The 19,438-nt window shown below is 44.6% G+C and overlaps 1 protein-coding gene across 2 annotated transcripts in view; it reads right to left on the bottom strand.

Annotated features, from left to right (window-relative positions):
- Positions 1 to 9,717: 9,717 nt before the first annotated feature.
- Positions 9,718 to 19,438, bottom strand: part of LOC139414866 (selenoprotein I) — a 57,134-nt gene continuing 47,413 nt past the window's right edge. The window contains exons 6-11 of one of the 2 annotated variants that reach the window (XR_011634914.1): positions 17,835 to 17,943; positions 17,651 to 17,699; positions 15,920 to 16,100; positions 14,953 to 15,132; positions 11,192 to 11,772; positions 9,718 to 11,119 (exon numbers count right to left, since the gene is read on the bottom strand). Coding sequence is in view for 1 of the 2 variants with exons in the window: in XM_071162453.1 (XP_071018554.1) it covers positions 11,665 to 11,772; positions 14,953 to 15,132; positions 15,920 to 16,100; positions 17,651 to 17,699; positions 17,835 to 17,943 (627 nt within the window). In the remaining variant the exon portion in view is untranslated. Of the gene's footprint in view, positions 11,773 to 14,952; positions 15,133 to 15,919; positions 16,101 to 17,650; positions 17,700 to 17,834; positions 17,944 to 19,438 lie in introns of both variants that reach the window. The other variant, XM_071162453.1, reaches the window with a different exon arrangement.

Below are 19,438 nucleotides of genomic sequence, written 5' to 3'. Positions count from 1 at the left end.
TGTAAACCATCCCTACCTTGTCACAACACAACTGATTGGCTCAAAAAGGAAATTCCACAAATTAACTTCTAACAAGGCATGCCTGCTATTTGAAATGCATTCCAGCTGACTACCTAATGAAGCTGGTTGAGAGAATGCCAAGAGTGTGCAAAGCTGTCATCAAAGCAAAGGGTGGCAACTTTGAAGAATCTCAAATATAAAATTTAATTGATTTGTTTAACACTTTTTTGGTTATTACATGATTCCATATGTGTTATTTCATAGTTTTGATATCGTCACTATTATTCTACAATGTAGAAAATATTAATAATAAGGAATGTGTGTGTCCAAACTTTTGACTGGTACTTTATTATGTTACGAATTCCAACGTTTTGATATAATTTTAATGATATGTTAAAGACCCCACTGAACGATTCAAAACATGAATAATCATATTTGTCTTGGTAAAATATATTCTATAACATAAGGAAGTGAAATGATCACCAAAGTATGTTTTCACCCACTCTGGGCAGTCACACTTTAACAGCAAAATGCTTTTGTATGGAGTGCGGAAAGTTTATAAATCACAAAAATATTGGATGTGCAGTCTTTTCATAAATGGCTCATGCAGATATTTAGTGTGAAATGCACAACCGTTATAAATTACCTTTACAATTTAGAGGTGATCTGCTGCTGCCTGGTGGAGGCAGGAGGTACTACATACAGCGCCTTATCACCAGTTTCAACTACATCACCATAGTTACACATAGTTACATCACCATGGGAACATTAACAAAAGCGTCACCACGGTTACATTCACATCAGGTGTGCAACGTTGAATTCAACAAAAACTGTACTGTACTGAATGACTAGATGAAAAACGCTGATTATGGTATAATTATATAATATCTACCCAGAGGTAGATTGTATGGTGTTTTTTGATTTAAAATGGTCACACCCATATTGATCAGTCCACACCCAGCAAAGGGGAGCAAAGTACCTCAAAGGCTGTTGAAGAACAGCACGCACCATTTTGGGTAAACGTGTCGTTCGGTACAAATCATCACGCAGCATAACAAAATAACTGAACGCATCCCTGGAACATTCAAACGTCCATATGAATAAATAGGTGTGTCGCTCTGATAGAAAGGTTAAACAAACATTTTATTATTTTGGACAGGCCTTTGTTTCTTTACATCATCATCATCATCATCATCAGGTGCTCTGCAGCCGCGTCACATGACAGACAAACTCACAGCTGTAAATGACAATAGAGAGCTCTGGACAGACAGAGTCACAGCTGTAAATGACAATAGAGAGCTCTGGACAGACAGAGTCACAGCTGTAAATGACAATAAAGAGCTCTGGACAGACAGAGTCACAGCTGTAAATGACAATAGAGAGCTCTGGACAGACAGAGTCACAGCTGTAAATGACAATAGAGAGCTCTGGACAGACAGAGTCACAGCTGTAAATGACAATAGAGAGCTCTGGACAGACAGAGTCACAGCTGTAAATGACAATAGAGAGCTCTGGACAGACAGAGTCACAGCTGTAAATGACAATAGAGAGCTCTGGACAGACAGAGTCACAGCTGTAAATGACAATAGAGAGCTCTGGACAGACAGAGTCACAGCTGTAAATGACAATAGAGAGCTCTGGACAGACAGAGTCACAGCTGTAAATGACAATAGAGAGCTCTGGACAGACAGAGTCACAGCTGTAAATGACAATAGAGAGCTCTGGACAGACAGAGTCACAGCTGTAAATGACAATAGAGAGCTCTGGACAGACAGAGTCACAGCTGTAAATGACAATAGAGAGCTCTGGACAGACAGAGTCACAGCTGTAAATGACAATAGAGAGCTCTGGACAGACAGACTCACAGCTGTAAATGACAATAGAGAGCTCTGGACAGACAGAGTCACAGCTGTAAATGACAATAAAGAGCTCTGGACAGACAGAGTCACAGCTGTAAATGACAATAGAGAGCTCTGGACAGACAGACTCACAGCTGTAAATGACAATAGAGAGCTCTGGACAGACAGAGTCACAGCTGTAAATGACAATAGAGAGCTCTGGACAGACAGAGTCACAGCTGTAAATGACAATAGAGAGCTCTGGACAGACAGAGTCACAGCTGTAAATGACAATAGAGAGCTCTGGACAGACAGAGTCACAGCTGTAAATGACAATAGAGAGCTCTGGACAGACAGAGTCACAGCTGTAAATGACAATAGAGAGCTCTGGACAGACAGAGTCACAGATTACCGGTTTCATCCAGAGTCGTTAGCAGTGATGGAGGAGACTTGATGACCAGGATCATTAGTAGAGAGGGTCCAATGGACCTCAAATCCCTTTCTATACCCAACTTCCAGACACATAGGGTGCCCCATAGAGCTAAAGTAGTGCACTACATAGGGAGCCTTCAGATGGACTAAACCCTACCTGGTCTCCGAGACCTTCCGATGGACTAGACCCTTATCGTTTAAAACCACAGGCGACATCTGCTCAAAACAAAAGTGATGTAATTAAGCACGTGTTGTAATTACTAGGATTCTGTGGTTTCACAGGCAAAAGGGATTGCTTTTGATTGAAAATAAAACGCTTTCGGTCTTCCCAATGAACAAAAAATACTTTATGGAAAAGAGATGTATGATACACCATGCTGCCTTGTTGACAAAATCACAGAGCTGCGTAGATTACTGTTGGATTCGTAGATTACTGTTGGATTCGTAGATTACTGTTGGATTCGTAGATTACTGTTGGATTTGTAGATTACTGTTGGATTCGTAGATTACTGTTGGATTTGTAGATTATTGTTGGACTCGTAGATTACTGTTGGATTTGAGAAGGGTGCTTCATTCGCGGTGAAAGAAGACCATAGACTGGTGCCACGTGGCTTAGCATAATCAAATCCGCCCATTGATAAACAAACACTGGGAAGTGAAGTCACCACTAGATACCGGTAATGACGTCATGACTAGATACCGGTAATGACGTCACGACTAGATACCGGTAATGACGTCGCCACTGGATACCGGTAATGACGTCAACACTAGATACCGGTAATGACGTCACCAGTGAAGTCATCACTAGATATGGGTATAATGGTGCTTTCCAGACAACTGGGAACTCAGGAATAAAAGGTAAAATCAGGGCGTCCGTAATCTTTAGGTCAGAATGTCCGAGCTCCTGAAAGTTTCCGACTTGGAAATACGAGTTAAATGACCGTTCAAAAATGTTTCCCTAATTTCAAGTCCTCAGTTCTTTTAAACGTGGCAAGAAGCCTGATGAAACTCGAGGCGCGTTCCATAGCTAAGGCGAGGCAACAATCAGTGTTTGTGTCACGTCAAGGACTGTGTGATGGACTGTGTGATGGACTGTGTCATGGACTGTGTCATGGACTGTGTCATGGACTGTGTCATGGACTGACAAATTGCTATAACCTACACTACATGACCTACATACATCTGCTCGTCGAACATCTCATTCCAGAATCATGGGTATTTGCTGCTATAACAGCCTCCACTCTTCTGGGGAGGCTTTCCACTAGATATTTTAACATTGCTGCAGGGACTTTCTTCCATTCAGCTACAAGAGAATTAGTGAGGTTGGGCACTGATGTTGGGCGATTAGGTCTGGCTCGCAGTCAGCATTCCAATTCAAGCACAGAATCGTCTAGAATGTCATTGTATGCTGTAGCGTTAAGATTTCCCTTCAATTGAACTAAGGGGCCTAGCCCAGACCATGAAAAACAGCCCCAGACCATTATTCCTTCTCCACCAAACTTTACAGTTGGCACTATGCATTCGGGCAGGTAGCGTTCTTCTGGCACCTGCCAAACCCAGCTTTGTTGATTGGACTGCCTGATGGTGAAGCGTGATTTATCACTCCAAAGAACGAGATTCCACTGCTCCAGAGTCCAATGTCCGTGACCTTTACACCACTCCAGCCGACGCTTGACATTGCACATGGTGATCTTAGGCTTGTGTGCGGCTGCTCTGCCATGGAAACCAATTTCATGAAGCTCCAGCCGAACAGTTATTGTGCTGATGTTGCTTCCAGAGGCAGTTTGGAACTCTGTAGTGAGTGTTGCAATCGAGGACAGAATTTTTACGCTCTATGTGCTTCAGCACTCGGCGGTCCCGTTCGGTGAGCTGATGTGGCCTACCACTTCACAGCTGAGCCGTTGTTGCTCCTAGACGTTTTCACTTCACATTAACAGCATTTACAGTTGACAGAGGCAGCTCTAGCAGGGCACAAATTTGACAAACCGACTTGTTGGAAAGGTGGTATCCTATGATGGTGCCATGTTGAAAGTCACTGAGCTCTTCAGGAAGGCCATTCTACTGCCAGTGTTTGTCTATGGAGATTGCATGGCGGTGTGCTCGATGTGTCAGCAACGGGTGTGGCTGAAATAGCCGAATCCACTAATTTAAAGGGGTGTCCACATACTTTTGTATATATAGTGTATGTGAGCTGATACTTAAAATGCATATCCAGGCGTTAGATCTATCACGCTAAGGAATGATCCCAAATGGCACACTATTCCCTGTATAGTGCACTCCTTTTGATTTGAGCCAAGCGCCCTGGTCGTGCACTATATTATAAGGAATAGGGTGCATTTAGGACACAAGAGGAGGAAGACTTGAAGCAAGAGAGATAACAGGGCCTAAAGTCTGACTTCTCCAGCAGGGGGCGTTTTTAATGTATTAGTCGCTCACCAAGAAAGGAGTTTTTGTATGGAGGTCAATGAGTGGCGAATTTCATTAACATATTTAATGGCTTATTTCATCGAACAAGTTTTGAAATGATTAGGTCGTTACGAGTGTACTGATATAAGAAGGGCACATGGCATTCCAGCAACTTTGAGAAAAAAACTTTATATCAGAGTTGTGCCTGGTCTTCACTAGTTACCACAACCACAAAGTCATAAATAAGATGGCGCCAACAGACATGGTCACCCTGCTTCTAGCTCCTAGCCAACTTTACAGTATATTTGTTTTTGTGTGTTATATCTTACATTATTTTCTCAGGTTTCTTGCATTATTACCTACTGCCAAAAAATAACATTTAGTTATTAGATCACTCACCCGCATTTCCATCACAAATAAGACTTCCCTGAAATATTACTTCCTAATGTTCAGTCCCTGGACAATAACTTAAGACAAGATCAGGGCTCTCCTTCCAGAGAGGCATCAGTGACATCATATTCCCTCTCAAGCTGAGACCGTGACGGCTCAAGGAATTACACTGGAACGACACCATTCTGTATACTTTTGGTCCTTCTTTGGACACTGTTAACTAACCTCCAGACGAGCTTGCATACAACACTCCTTCCGTGGCCTCCAACTGCTTTTAAATGCAAGTAAAACGAAAAGCCCGCCCGTCTAGCATCACTACTCTGGACGGTTCTGACTTAGAATATGTGGACAACTACAAATAACTAGGTGTCTGGTTGGACTGTAAACTCTCCTTCCAGACTCACATTAAGCATCTCCAATCCAAAATTAAATCTAGAATCGGCTTCCTATTTCGTAAGAAAGCATCCTTCACTCATGCTGCAAAACATACCCTGGTAAAACTGACAATCCAACCGATCCTTGACTTTGGTGATGTCATCTATAAAATAGCCTCCAACAAACTGGATGTAGTCGATCACAGTGCCATCTGTTTTGTCACCAAAGCCCCACATACTACCCACCACCGCGACCTGTATGCTCTCGTTGGCTGGCCTTCGCTTCACATTCGTCACCAAACCCACTGGCTCCAGGTCATCTGTAAGTCTTTGCTAGGTAAATTCCCCCCTTATCTCAGCTCACTGGTCACCATAGCAGCACCCACCCGTAGCACACGCTCCAGCAGGTATATCTCACTGGTCACTCCAAAAGCCAATTCCGCCTCTGGCCGCCTCTCCTTCCAGTTCTCTGCTGCCTCATATCTCCCTCACTAACTATAGACATCAGCTGTCAGAGCAGCTTACAGATCATTGCACCTGTACATAGCCCATCTGTAAATTGCCCACCCAACTACCTTATCCCAGTGTTATTTATTTGCTCCTTTGCACCCCAGTATCTCTACTTGCACATTCATCTTCTGCTCATCTATCACTCCGGTGTTTAATTGCTAAATTGTAATTATTTCGCCACTATGGGCTATTTTTTTCCTTACCTCATTTATCCTACCTCATTTGCACACACTGTATATAGACTTACTCTATTGTGTTATTGACTGTGTTTATTTCATCTGTTGTTGTTTGTGTTGCGCTGCTTTGCTTTATCTTGGCCAGGTCGCAGTTGTAAATGAGAACTTGTTCTCAACTGTCCTACCTGGTTAAATAAAGGTGAAATAAAAATAAATAAAATAAACACTGGACTTTGTACAAACTGGAAATTGCATATCCCGAGGCCGCCTTTATTGTAGCTTCAATAAAGCGAACCTGAGGAAAATGCCACTGAAGTTTTATCAAAACATCACCTGCGCTACTCGCTAATCAAGAATTCTCGACCATTGCTTCTCCCCCTCCCAGGACGGTTACAAGTCCCTCCCACGCCCTGCCTTTGGCAAATCAGATCACGCCTCCCTTCTACTCCTCCCTTCCTATAGGTAGAAACTTAAACAGGAAGTACCTGTACCTGACTGCGATTGTTCGACATTGGTCTGACCAATCTAACAACGTTGACGTAAACACTTGGTGACTGGGTTCAATGACATATAAACTGACTGGGTTCACCAGGATGTGCATAGAGGTTACCACTGTTACGATTAGAACTTATCCAAAACAAATAACCGTGGAGACGGCAGCATTCGCACAAAACTGAAAACATATGTGATAGGGTCTCCAGCCATGTCGGTCACTGACACCTTACTCCCGGACAAGCTAAACACCTGCTCCATCTTCAAGGAAAACACAGTGCCGTTGATGTGGGCCACCGAGGAGTATGAGCTCTCTTTCTCCGTGTCAGACATGACATTTAACCCTCTTAAGGCTGCTGGCCCAGATGGCCGTATCCTCAAAGCATGTTCAGACTAGCTGGCTGGAGTGTTTACGGACATGTTCAATCTCTACCTATCCCAGTCTGCTGTCCCCACTTGCTTCAAGGTGTCCACCATTGTTCCGGTACCAAAGAAAGGGAAGGAAACTAAATGACTATTGCCCCATAGCACTCACTTCTGTCATCATAAAATGCTTTGAGAGGCTAGTTAAGGATCATATCAACTCCACCTTACCAAACACCAGAGCCACAGGTAGCCTAGTGATTAGAGCATTGGGCCAGTAACTGAATGGTTGCTAAATGGAATCCCCGAACTGACAGTAAGTAAAAATCAGTAAGTAAAAATCTGTCGTTCTGCCCCTGAACAAGGCAGTTAACCCACTGTTCCCCTGAACAAGGCAGTTAACCCACTGTTCCCCTGAACAAGGCAGTTAACCCACTGTTCCCCTGAACAAGGCAGTTAACCCACTGTTCCCCGGTAGGCCGTCATTGTAAATAAGAAATTTCATACACACACACTGCATTCTAGTCATAGCTCATCGTTTTTAACTACTGCTGTACACACCTTCTCTACTCACATATACTGTCCATAACATCTATTCACACCATCATATACATACATATACAGTACCAGTCACAAGTTTGGACACACCTACTCATTCCAGGGTTTTTCTATATTTTTAAAATGTTCTACATTGTAGAATAATAGTGAAGACATCAAAAATATGAAATAACACATATGGAATCATGTTGTTAACAAACAAAAAAAGTTGAATAAATAAAAATATATTTTATATTCGAGATTCTTCAAACAGCCACCCTTTGCCTTGATGACCGCTTTGGACACTTTTGGCATCTCTCAACCAGCTTCATGATGTAGTCACCTGGAATGCATTTCAAATGACAGGTGTGCCTTGTTAAAAAGTTAACTTGTGGAATTTCTTTCCTTCGTAATGCATTTGAGCCGATCAGTTGTGTTGTGACAAGGTATGGGTGGTATACAGAAGATGGTCTTTTACCAATTAGGGCTAAGTCCATATTATGGCAAGAACACCTCAAATAAGCAAAGAGAAACGACAGTCCATCATTACTTTAAGACATGAAGGTGAGTCAATACAGAAAATGTCAAGAACTTTGAAAGTTTCTTCAAGTGCAGTTGCAAAAACAATCTAGCGCTATGATGAAACTGTCTCTCATGAGGACCGCCACAGGAAAGGAAGACCCGGAGTTCCCCCTGCTGCAGGAAGACCCAGAGTTCCCCCTGCTGCAGGAAGACCCAGAGTTCCCCCTGCTGCAGGAAGACCCAGAGTTCCCCCTGCTGCAGGAAGACCCAGAGTTACCTATGCTGCAAGAAGACCCAGAATTACCTCTGCTGCAGAGAATAAGTTCTTTTGGGTGGATACCTCAGATTGCAGTCCAAAGAAATGCTTCACAGAGTTCAAGTAACAGACACATCTCAACATCAACTGTTCAGAGGAGACTGTGTGAATCAGGTCTTCATGATCGAATTGCTGCAAATAAACCACTACTACAAATAAACCACTACTAAAGGACACCAAGAAACACAAGCAATGGATATTACACCAGTGGAAATCTGTCCTTTGGTCCGATGAGTCCAAATTTGAGATTTCTGGTTCCAACCGCCGTGTCTTTGTGAGACGCAGAGTAGGTGAACGGATGATCTCCGCGTGTGTGAGTCCCACCATGAAGCATGGAGGTGGTGGTGTGATGGTGTGTGAGTCCCACCGTGAAGCATGGAGGTGGTGGTGTGATGGTGTGTGAGTCCCACCGTGAAGCATGGAGGTGGTGGTGTTATGGTGTGTGAGTCCCACCATGAAGCATGGAGGAGGAGGTGTGATGGTGTGTGAGTCCCACCGTGAAGCATGGAGGTGGTGGTGTGATGGTGTGTGAGTCCCACCGTGAAGCATGGAGGAGGAGGTGTGATGGTGTGTGAGTCCCACCGTGAAGCATGGAGGAGGAGGTGTGATGGTGACACCGTTGGTGATTTATTTAGAATTCAAGGTACACTTAATTAACCAGCATGGCTACTACAGCGACACGCCATCCCATCTGGTTTAGACTTAGTGGGACTATCATTTATTTTTCAACAGGACAATGACCCAACACACCTCCAGGCTGTGTAAGGACTATTTGACCAAGGAGAGCGATGGAGTGCTGCATCAGATGACCTGGCCTCCACAATCACCCCACCTCAACCCAACTGAAATGAAGGGTGAAGGAAATGCAGTCAACAAGTGCTCAGTATATGTGGGAACTCCACCAAGACTGTTGGAAAAGCATTCCAGGTAAAGCTGGTTGAGAGAATGCCAAGAGTGTGCAAAGCTGTCCAGGCAAAGGGTGGCTACTTTGAAGAATCTAAAATCTATTTTTGTTTAACAGTTTTGTGGTCACTACATGACTGCATGAGTTATTTCATAGGTTCAAGTCTTCACTATTATTCTACAATGTAGAAATAAAGAAAAAGTGTCCAAACCTGACTGGTACTGTATATATTGTATATATTGTATATATTGTATATACTGTATATACTGTATATATTGTATATATTGTATATATTGTATATACTGTATATACTGTATATATTGTATATACTGTATATATATTGTATATACTGTATATATTGTATATACTGTATATATATTGTATATACTGTATATATTGTATATATTCCGGATATTGCTCCTTCATATATTTATATTTTTATTAATTCCTTTTAATATTTTGGATTTGTGTGTATTGTTTTGTATTGTTCTGTATTACTGAGCTGTTGGAGCTAGTAACATAAGCATTTCGCTGCACCCGCAATAACATCTGCAAAATGTGTACGCAATGAGCAGTAACATTTTACTTGATAAAACCACCTATTTAAAAATAGTCTGTTCTTAAAATGTGATTTTAAACCTAACCTTAGGCCTAACCTTAACTTTAAACTAAAAATCGAAAAACAATATACCAAATTTTGACTTTGTGGCTGTGGTAACCGTTGTGCCTGTTTTTTACACCCATGTCTGCCCTCTCCTCCCGACTGCCTTTTTTGAAAGACATTTCTTTTCATTGCAGCCACTAGAGTATCCGGTCAATATAACGGGGCAAACAGACAGACGTTGGTCCAACAGAAGGAACAGACAGACAGTGTTACAGGTGTATACCAGGTGTTACAGTAATACAGGTGTGACAGTACAGACAGTGACAGGTATATCTCATGGGGTTGTGGTCATGGCAGCCTGTTCCCTCAGAGTGAGTCGCTCCGCTGGCGGTTTTCAGACACACTCTTCATTCAAGCGCTGCTGCTACCAACACACACACACACACACACACACACACACACACCCCAGCTATGAGAGATTAACAGAGAGGAAATCAAATGAAAAATAATTCAACAAAAAAAAGAACTCGAGCACGAATCGGCCTGTTGCCACGACGACACCTCAGGTGTGGGAGGATTCTGGAGGTCAGAGGTCACCACAGTTCACAGCTCAGGGGTCATCCTGGGGTCAGCGCTGAGCGAGGTCCATGATTGGGTGTTTCCACCCTCTGTCTCGCCCCCCAAAGGGCCCTGATTGGTCAGAACTGGCCTCACAGTTAACTCAGACTACCAACTGTCATCACCAAGCATGTGTGTAGTGCGCACGTGTGTGAGAGCATGTTTCACAAACACCTCAGCTGAATTAGCGGAGTATTTTTAGATCATAATAATATTATCTTTGTTCAGTTCTTTCTCTAAATAAAAAAACAAAACCCCATTTTAATAATCATGTTGCCATATAAAGACAGACAGTTTCACTTCCCCTCAACACTCCAATCAGAAGACACAGCTGAGACTCCGCCTTCATACCCTTGATAGAACCATGACACACCAACTGACGGACCGACCGCACGATTCAGATGAGGTCAGGGGTTAGAGGTCAGGGGTGGAGCAGAGCTGTCTGTCAAACTAGAGGTCAGGGGTTAGAGGTGGGTCAGACCTGTCTGTCAAACTAGAGGTCAGACCTGTCTGTCAAACTAGAGGTCAGGGGTGGGTCAGACCCGTCTGTCATACTAGAGGTCAGGGGTGGGTCAAACTAGAGGTCAGGGGTGGGTCAGACCTGTCTGTCAAACTAGAGGTCAGGGGTGGGTCAGACCTGTCTGTCAAACTAGAGGTCAGGGGTGGGTCAGACCTGTCTGTCAAACTAGAGGTCAGGGGTGGGTCAGACCTGTCTGTCAAACTAACTAACTGAAATGACATTTCCCCAAGGCAATAACATACTGAACATTCATAAGAGTGTGTGTGTGTTTAAACCGTTTAACAGTAAAGTAACAACTGTGGCGTTTGTGTAAATGTGTCTAAGTATGTCTGTAAGCGATGTGTTTGGGTTTAAGCAGTGTGTGTGGTCTGGGCTCCTGTCCTCCCGGCTGAAGAATATTTCCGTAGGAAACAACATCTCATTGGCTCATCAGCTCAACCTATCAGCAGCCAAGGAACCAAGAGCCTTGGGATGCCGCCCCCAAAGTTCTGAGGGCCGCCCCCAAACTGACACTGCGCGGGAAGGGGGTTGGGGGGTGTGTGTGTGTGCCAGGGCGGAGGGTCAGAGATCAGATGGGTGGTAGAATCCTCGTGGTGGGAGTGGTGTGTTTCCATGGTAATGAGAGTGAAGTGTCGGTTGGCTGCAGAGGGAGGTGGGAGGGTCTAAACCTCTGCTCCCTGCAAGCCGATTCGCCCCTGGTCCTGTCAGTCAGTGCTGGGCTTCATCAGAGAGAAGGCAAAGATGTTGAAGTGATCGCTGAGCTGGTTCACCTGGAGAAAGAGGAGAGAGGGAGGAGGTGGAGGAGAGGATGGAGAGAGAAAATCATTTAACTTACAATGGCTAAATCTCAAGCCGAGCATTTGGCCACTGCCATTTATCGATTGGTCACTGTGAGCTGATGTGATCAAGTCTGCCACTGTGGGCAAAATGAAAATTCAGATGTCCTTCGTTTCCTAGGTAACCATGTAACTCTGAAGCTAGCTGTGCTATGTTGCTAACTAGGTAGGTAGAGACTTGGTGAGTCCTTGCTAATATCTAGCTAGATGGCCATGCTAGCAAGATGTTGAAGAATTTAATTAGATCTCACCACGATGTAACTACCGTTACCCCATACTGCCAGTACCAGCTAGCCACATTTTTAGATTACTAGCTAGCTAACTGGTTAGCATCATCATTCACTAGCATAACAAATAGACTAGCTAGCTAAATCCTCACCTTGCTTGCCATGACATCAGCTACTAGCAAGCTAATCAAGCAACCTTGCTAGCTAGGATGCAGCTAGTAAGCTTTCAGTAATGTGTCAAAATCCCTGCTAGCTAGCGTTAGAAGGCAATTGAGCTTCATCCGGTATTTTTAAAAAAGGCAGAGGCGGAAGGCTACTGAGTAATAGTGAAAGGGGGAGATGTGTTGTGTTGGGAAACAGCTTTTTTCACCCGACTTGTCCAATTTATCACCTTTAATAAGTTTAATAAAACACCTTAAAGAGTTTATATAATGTGTCATTACATTTATTTTACCTTTATTTAACTAGGCAAGTCAGTTAAGAACAAATTATTATTTTCGATGGCGGCCTAGGAACAGTGGGTTAACTGCCTGTTCAGGGGCAGAACAACAGATTTGTACCTTGTCAGCTCGCGGGTTTGAATTTGCAACCTTCCAGTTACTAGTCCAACGCTCTAACCACTAGGCTACATGCCTATTTGATTTGTGTCAAATTTGAAATCGGTTCAGAAGTAAACAGCGGCTGTCGCGGCTTTTGAGAGTCATGATGGCTGGCAGTGATGACGATACAAATGAATGCATTATGTTGTACAACTGACTAGGTACCTCCCCTTACCCTGTCCCCTGTCCCTGTCTTGTTTTAAATCTGCGAGAGAAGCGCTACACCTGGTGGAGAGAGGCTGTATGACACAACGTGTTACGTAGCGATACGTCTAAATGTATCGTACAGCGTCAGAGGGGTCAGTTTTTTAAACTTTTCTAAAATATGATTGGTCCATTGCTATGCAAATCAATGCTTGAATAGAAACGTAGTTCACACCCCGGATTTTGCTACAGTTTTCATTACAGCCTGGATATTACCAGAGCGAGAGCGCCGTAACGACAGAGCGACAGCGCCGTAACGACAGAGCAACAGCGCCGTAACGACAGAGCCGTAACGACAGAGCGACAGCGCCGTAACGACAGAGCCGTAACGACAGAGTGACAGCGCCGTAACGACAGAGTGACAGCCGCGTAACGACAGCGCCGTAACGACAGCGCCGTAACGATAGAGCGAAGGGCCGTAACGACAGCGCCGTAACGACAGAGCGACAGCGCCGTAACGACAGAGCCGTAACGACAGAGCGACAGAGCCGTAACGACAGAGCCGTAACGATAGAGCGACAGAGCCGTAACGACAGAGCCGTAACGACAGAGTGTAACGATAGAGCAACAGAGCCGTAACGACAGAGCGACAGAGCCGTAACGACAGAGCGACAGAGCCGTAACGACAGAGCCGTAACGACAGAGCGACAGCGCCGTAACGACAGAGCAACAGCGCCGTAACGACAGAGCCGTAACGACAGAGCGACAGCGCCGTAACGACAGAGCCGTAACGACAGAGTGACAGCGCCGTAACGACAGAGTGACAGCCGCGTAACGACAGCGCCGTAACGACAGCGCCGTAACGACAGAGCCGTAACGATAGAGCGAAGGGCCGTAACGACAGCGCCGTAACGACAGAGCGACAGCGCCGTAACGACAGAGCCGTAACGACAGAGCGACAGAGCCGTAACGACAGAGCCGTAACGATAGAGCGACAGAGCCGTAACGACAGAGCCGTAACGACAGAGTGTAACGATAGAGCAACAGAGCCGTAACGACAGAGCGACAGAGCCGTAACGACAGAGCGACAGAGCCGTAACGACAGAGCCGTAACGACAGAGCGACAGAGCCATAACGACAGAGTGTAACGACAGAGCAACAGAGCCGTAACGACAGAGCGACAGAGCCGTAACGACAGAGCCGTAACGACAGAGCGACAGAGCCGTAACGACAGAGCCGTAACGACAGAGTGTAACGACAGAGTGTAACGACAGAGCGACAGAGCCGTAACGACAGAGCGACAGAGCCGTAACGACAGAGCCGTAATGACAGAGCGACAGAGCCGTAACGACAGAGCGACAGAGCCGTAACGACAGAGCCGTAACGACAGAGCCGTAACGACAGAGCGACAGAGCCGTAACGACAGAGCGACAGAGCCGTAACGACAGAGCGACAGAGCCGTAACGACAGAGCCGAAACGACAGAGCGACAGAGCCGTAACGACAGAGCCGTAACGAGAGCGACAGCGCCGTAACAATGAAGTTTGCCAAGAAGGATGAAAACTAGCATAGTTCAGCTAGCCAGCTAGTTTACCTGGAGAAATACAAGCTCAGGCCTAGTGCAAATGTGTGCCTGCTGGGTGCACAAGCAAACTCTGCTAATTCAGGGGACAGATTGTTGTTCTTATGCCCTGATATCAGGAGCTGGCAGCAAAAAGTTTACATTAAACAATTCAGAGACTGAAACAAATTTATCAGATTACATATTTATGGAGAGCAAATCGACATACAATCCCAAAATCAGCTGTAACTGGCAATATCAAAATAAAGCCTAAAAACGATGTTTGAGTGAACCCTGAATACAGAAAATGTCTGGTGACCTTCAGGACACAGTAGACAAACAGAGCAACAGGGAGCAGAAAACACACATCCTTTAGTTGGTGTTTGTTTTAGCTCTGGAAGAGATAGTTAGCTAGCTACAGTGGTGAAAGTGGGGTACAGTGTCTTCTGTGATTTATCTTCATTATTAGAATTGTTTTGGGAAAATGTGGCTGGTAATATTAGAGCCCCCACAGCTGGTCGACACATTGTTTTATTTCCCACCCTGCTCACCACTGCCACTGTAGTGTGTGTGTGTGTACTCACCACTGACACTCCGTAGTGTATGTGTGTGAGTATGACGATGGCCGTCCACACGTAGATCAACAGCGTCTCGTTAGCAACCAGCCCTGTAACCGCCAACAACACCACCGTCGCCATGGGAACCAACAGCCAGCTCAGCGGTTGGCAACGGGTGTTACTCATCTGGCACACGATCAGCTTACACTGCAGACACACACAGACACACACAGACTTAGCAGTTATGTAGTTCATATCTTTATTTGTGGAGAGCAGGGAACTTTAATGGGGGCCACAAAAATCTAAGCTCATCATGAGGGGCTGCTGTGGCTGCGTAGCCACACGTGCAGTCAGAGCCACATTTTGCATAGGGTGGTGAGAAAAGCTGCAGTTTTTAATAAGACATCTGACAGAGTGACAAATAAAATCATTGGGGGCCACCCGGTCAGTAATTCAACCATGATTACTACAAATTAAAGATAGCTGGCAGCTAGACTTAACTTAATAATTTATTTTAAATGTAGCTGTCAGTGACTGACATAAGAGAAACTGCTGATGCACAAGCACATTCCAAAATGGAACCTTGTGTATTCTACTATTCTAACTCAAGGTCCCAGGGGCCTGTAAATACAGGAGGGCCTGTAAAGACAGGAGAGGGCCCGTAGACAGGAGAGGGCCTGTAAAGACAGGAGAGGGCCTGTAAAGACAGGAGAGGGCCTGTAAAGACAGGAGAGGGCCTGTAAAGACAGGAGAGGGCCCGTAGACAGGAGAGGGCCCGTAGACAGGAGAGGGCCCGTAGACAGGAGAGGGCCCGTAGACAGGAGAGGGCCCGTAGACAGGAGAGGGCCCGTAGACAGGAGAGGGCTCGTAGACAGGAGAGGGCTCGTAGACAGGAGAGGGCCCGTAGACAGGAGAGGGCCCGTAGACAGGAGAGGGCCTGGTGCAGTGTGTGTGTGGTGTGTGTAGTTAGAGCTGGTGCATGTGTGTGACTCACTGTGACATTAGCGAAGGCTGTCCCCACCATGAGGTAGAAGACTCTGGGCTGCTGCTGGAGGATGCCGGATGGAGAGAAAATCACCCAGACAGAGGAGAGGAGGCAGAGGAGGACAGGAGAGAGGAAGGGGAGGAAGGCCTCGTACATACTGCTGTGTTTCAGAGTGTTATTACGAGACGCCCTGAGAGAGAGAGGGGGAGATAAAAGAGAGGGTTACCTCTAAAGCTCTGTCACGATCAAGTAAGTTGTTAGTTTAGTTTACTAGGATCCTATTAATCTAAACTAACAGCTAATGGGGGTCCTAGTAAACTACACTAACCACAGCTAACAGGGGTTACTAGTAAACTACACTGACAACAGCAAACAGGATTACTAGTAAACTAAACTAACAGCTAATGGGGGATCCTAGTAAACTAACAGCTAACGAGGGATCCTAGTAAACTAACAGCTAACGAGGGATCCTAGTAAACTAACAGCTAACGAGGGATCCTAGTAAACTAAACTAACAGCAGCTAATGGGGATCCTAGTAAACTAAACTAACAGCTAACGGGGGATCCTAGTAAACTAACAGCTAATGGGGGATCCTAGTAAACTAACAGCTAACGAGGGATCCTAGTAACCTAACAGCTAATGGGGGATCCTAGTAAACTAACAGCTAACGAGGGATCCTAGTAAACTAACAGCTAATGGGGGATCCTAGTAAACTAACAGCTAAAGAGTAATCCTAGTAAACTAACAGCTAACGAGGGATCCTAGTAACCTAACAGCTAATGGGGGATCCTAGTAAACTAACAGCTAACGAGGGATCCTAGTAAACTAACAGCTAACGAGGGATCCTAGTAAACTAACAGCTAACGAGGGATCCTAGTAAACTAAACTAACAGCAGCTAATGGGGATCCTAGTAAACTAAACTAACAGCTAACGGGGGATCCTAGTAAACTAAACTAACAGCTAACGGGGGATCCTAGTAAACTAAACTAACAGCTAACGGGGGATCCTAGTAAACTAAACTAGCATCAGCTAATGGGGGATCCTAGTAAACTAAACTAACAGCTAACGGGGATCCTAGTAAACTAACAGCTAACGGGGGATCCTAGTAAACTAAACTAACAGCTAACGGGGGATCCTAGTAAACTAAACTAGCAGCTAACGGGAAATCCTAGTAAACTAAACTAACAGCTAACAGGAAATCCTAATAAACTAAACTAGCATCAGCTAATGGGGGATTCTAGTAAACTAAACTAACAGCTAACGGGAAATCCTAGTAAACTAAACTAGCATCAGCTAATGGGGGATTCTAGTAAACTAAACTAACAGCTAACGGGAAATCCTAGTAAACTAAACTAACAGCTAACAGGAAATCCTAGTAAACTAAACTAGCATCAGCTAATGAGGGATTCTAGTAAACTAAACTAACAGCTAACGGGAAATCCTAGTAAACTAAACTAGCATCAGCTAATGGGGATCCTATTAAACTAAACTAACAGCTAACGGGAAATACTAGTAAACTAAACTAACTTCATCTAATGGGGTATTCTAGTGAACTAAACTAAGAAAAGCTGATGGGGGATCCAAGTGAGAGTTAAATTAGGTTGCTAGGTTAACGCACTGCAGCTAAACCAACTTGACATGTTGAGTCTGAAGGAGATTGACGTTTACTAAGTTTACATGTTGAGTCTGTGAAGGAAAAATGACTATAACAGTTAGTAAGCTAAGAGCTGTAACTTACTTGAAGACGTTGTAGAGGCTCATGGGAAGGGTCACAGTGAACGAACAACCTGGTGGTGACACCACGAACAACCAATCAGAACACAACATCAATTTACATAACATCAGAACCAATCACACTGCACGGTGCACGAAACTGTCCAATCCCAGCTCAGACAGCAGTAATCTGACCAACGGGAGCTCACCGAGGATCATGAAAGTGAAGAGGTCTCGGTAGTGGAAGTTCCACCAGATTGGTTCATACCACGTCTCCACGCCAACCATCGCTGTGAAGATGTACACTATAGAGATGGTCTGAGAGAGAGAGTCAGAGGGAGAGAGAAAGAGAGATGAGAGAACAGAGAAAGAAGTGCGAGAGAGGGAGATGAGCGCGAGAAAGAGAGATGAGACAGAGAGAGACGAGAGAGAGAGACAGGGCAGAGAGAGAGAAACAGATGAGAGAGAGATGAGAGAGATGTCATGATCAGATGATCTCCTGCATTTTTCAGCATGTTCTTAAAAAAAATAGATTAAGTTAGATAAACTTTGATTTTTTTGTCAGGAACATATACATGATACTACCCTCCACAACATAACCTTCACTATGTCACCAGGACATATTCAGGATTCTACCCTCCACAACACTATGTCACCAGGACATATTCAGGATTCTACCCTCCACAACACTATGTCACCAGGACATATTCAGGATTCTACCCTCCACAACACTATGTCACCAGGACATATACAGGATACTACCCTCTACAACATAACCTTCACTATGTCACCAGGACATATACAGGATACTACCCTCTACAACACTATGTCACCAGGACATATACAGGATACTACCCTCCACAACATAACCTTCACTATGTCACCAGGACATATTCAGGATTCTACCCTCCACAACACTATGTCACCAGGACATATTCAGGACTCTACCCTCCACAACACTATGTCACCAGGACATATACAGGATACTACCCTCTACAACATAACCTTCACTATGTCACCAGGACATATACAGGATACTACCCTCTACAACACTATGTCACCAGGACATATACAGGATACTACCCTCTACAACACTATGTCACCAGGACATATACAGGATACTATCCTCCACAACATAACCTTCACTATGTCACCAGGACATATACAAGATACTACCCTCTACAACACTATGTCACCAGGACATATACAGGATACTACCCTCTACAACATAACCTTCACTATGTCACCAGGACATATACAGGACACTACCCTCTACAACATAACCTTCACTATGTCACCAGGACATATGTCACATGTCACCAGGACATATACAGGATACTACCCTCTACAACACTATGTCACCAGGACATATACAGGATACTACCCTCTACAACACTATGTCACCAGGACATATACAGGATACTACCCTCCACAACACTATGTCACCAGGACATATACAGGATACTACCCTCCACAACACTATGTCACCAGGACATATACAGGATACTACCCTCCACAACACTATGTCACCAGGACATATACAGGATACTACCCTCTACAACACTATGTCACCAGGACATATACAGGATACTACCCTCTACAACACTATGTCACCAGGACATATACAGGATACTACCCTCTACAACACTATGTCACCAGGACATATACAGGATACTACCCTCTACAACACTATGTCACCAGGACATATACAGGATACTACCCTCTACAACACTATGTCACCAGGACATATACAGGATACTACCCTCTACAACACTATGTCACCAGGACATATACAGGATACTACCCTCTACAA

Source organism: Oncorhynchus clarkii, chromosome 8 (assembly GCF_045791955.1).
Source record: "Oncorhynchus clarkii lewisi isolate Uvic-CL-2024 chromosome 8, UVic_Ocla_1.0, whole genome shotgun sequence".
Taxonomy (NCBI): domain Eukaryota; kingdom Metazoa; phylum Chordata; class Actinopteri; order Salmoniformes; family Salmonidae; genus Oncorhynchus; species Oncorhynchus clarkii.
The sequence above is the reverse complement of the archived record's forward strand: the minus strand, read 5'-3'. Positions and strand labels throughout refer to the sequence as shown.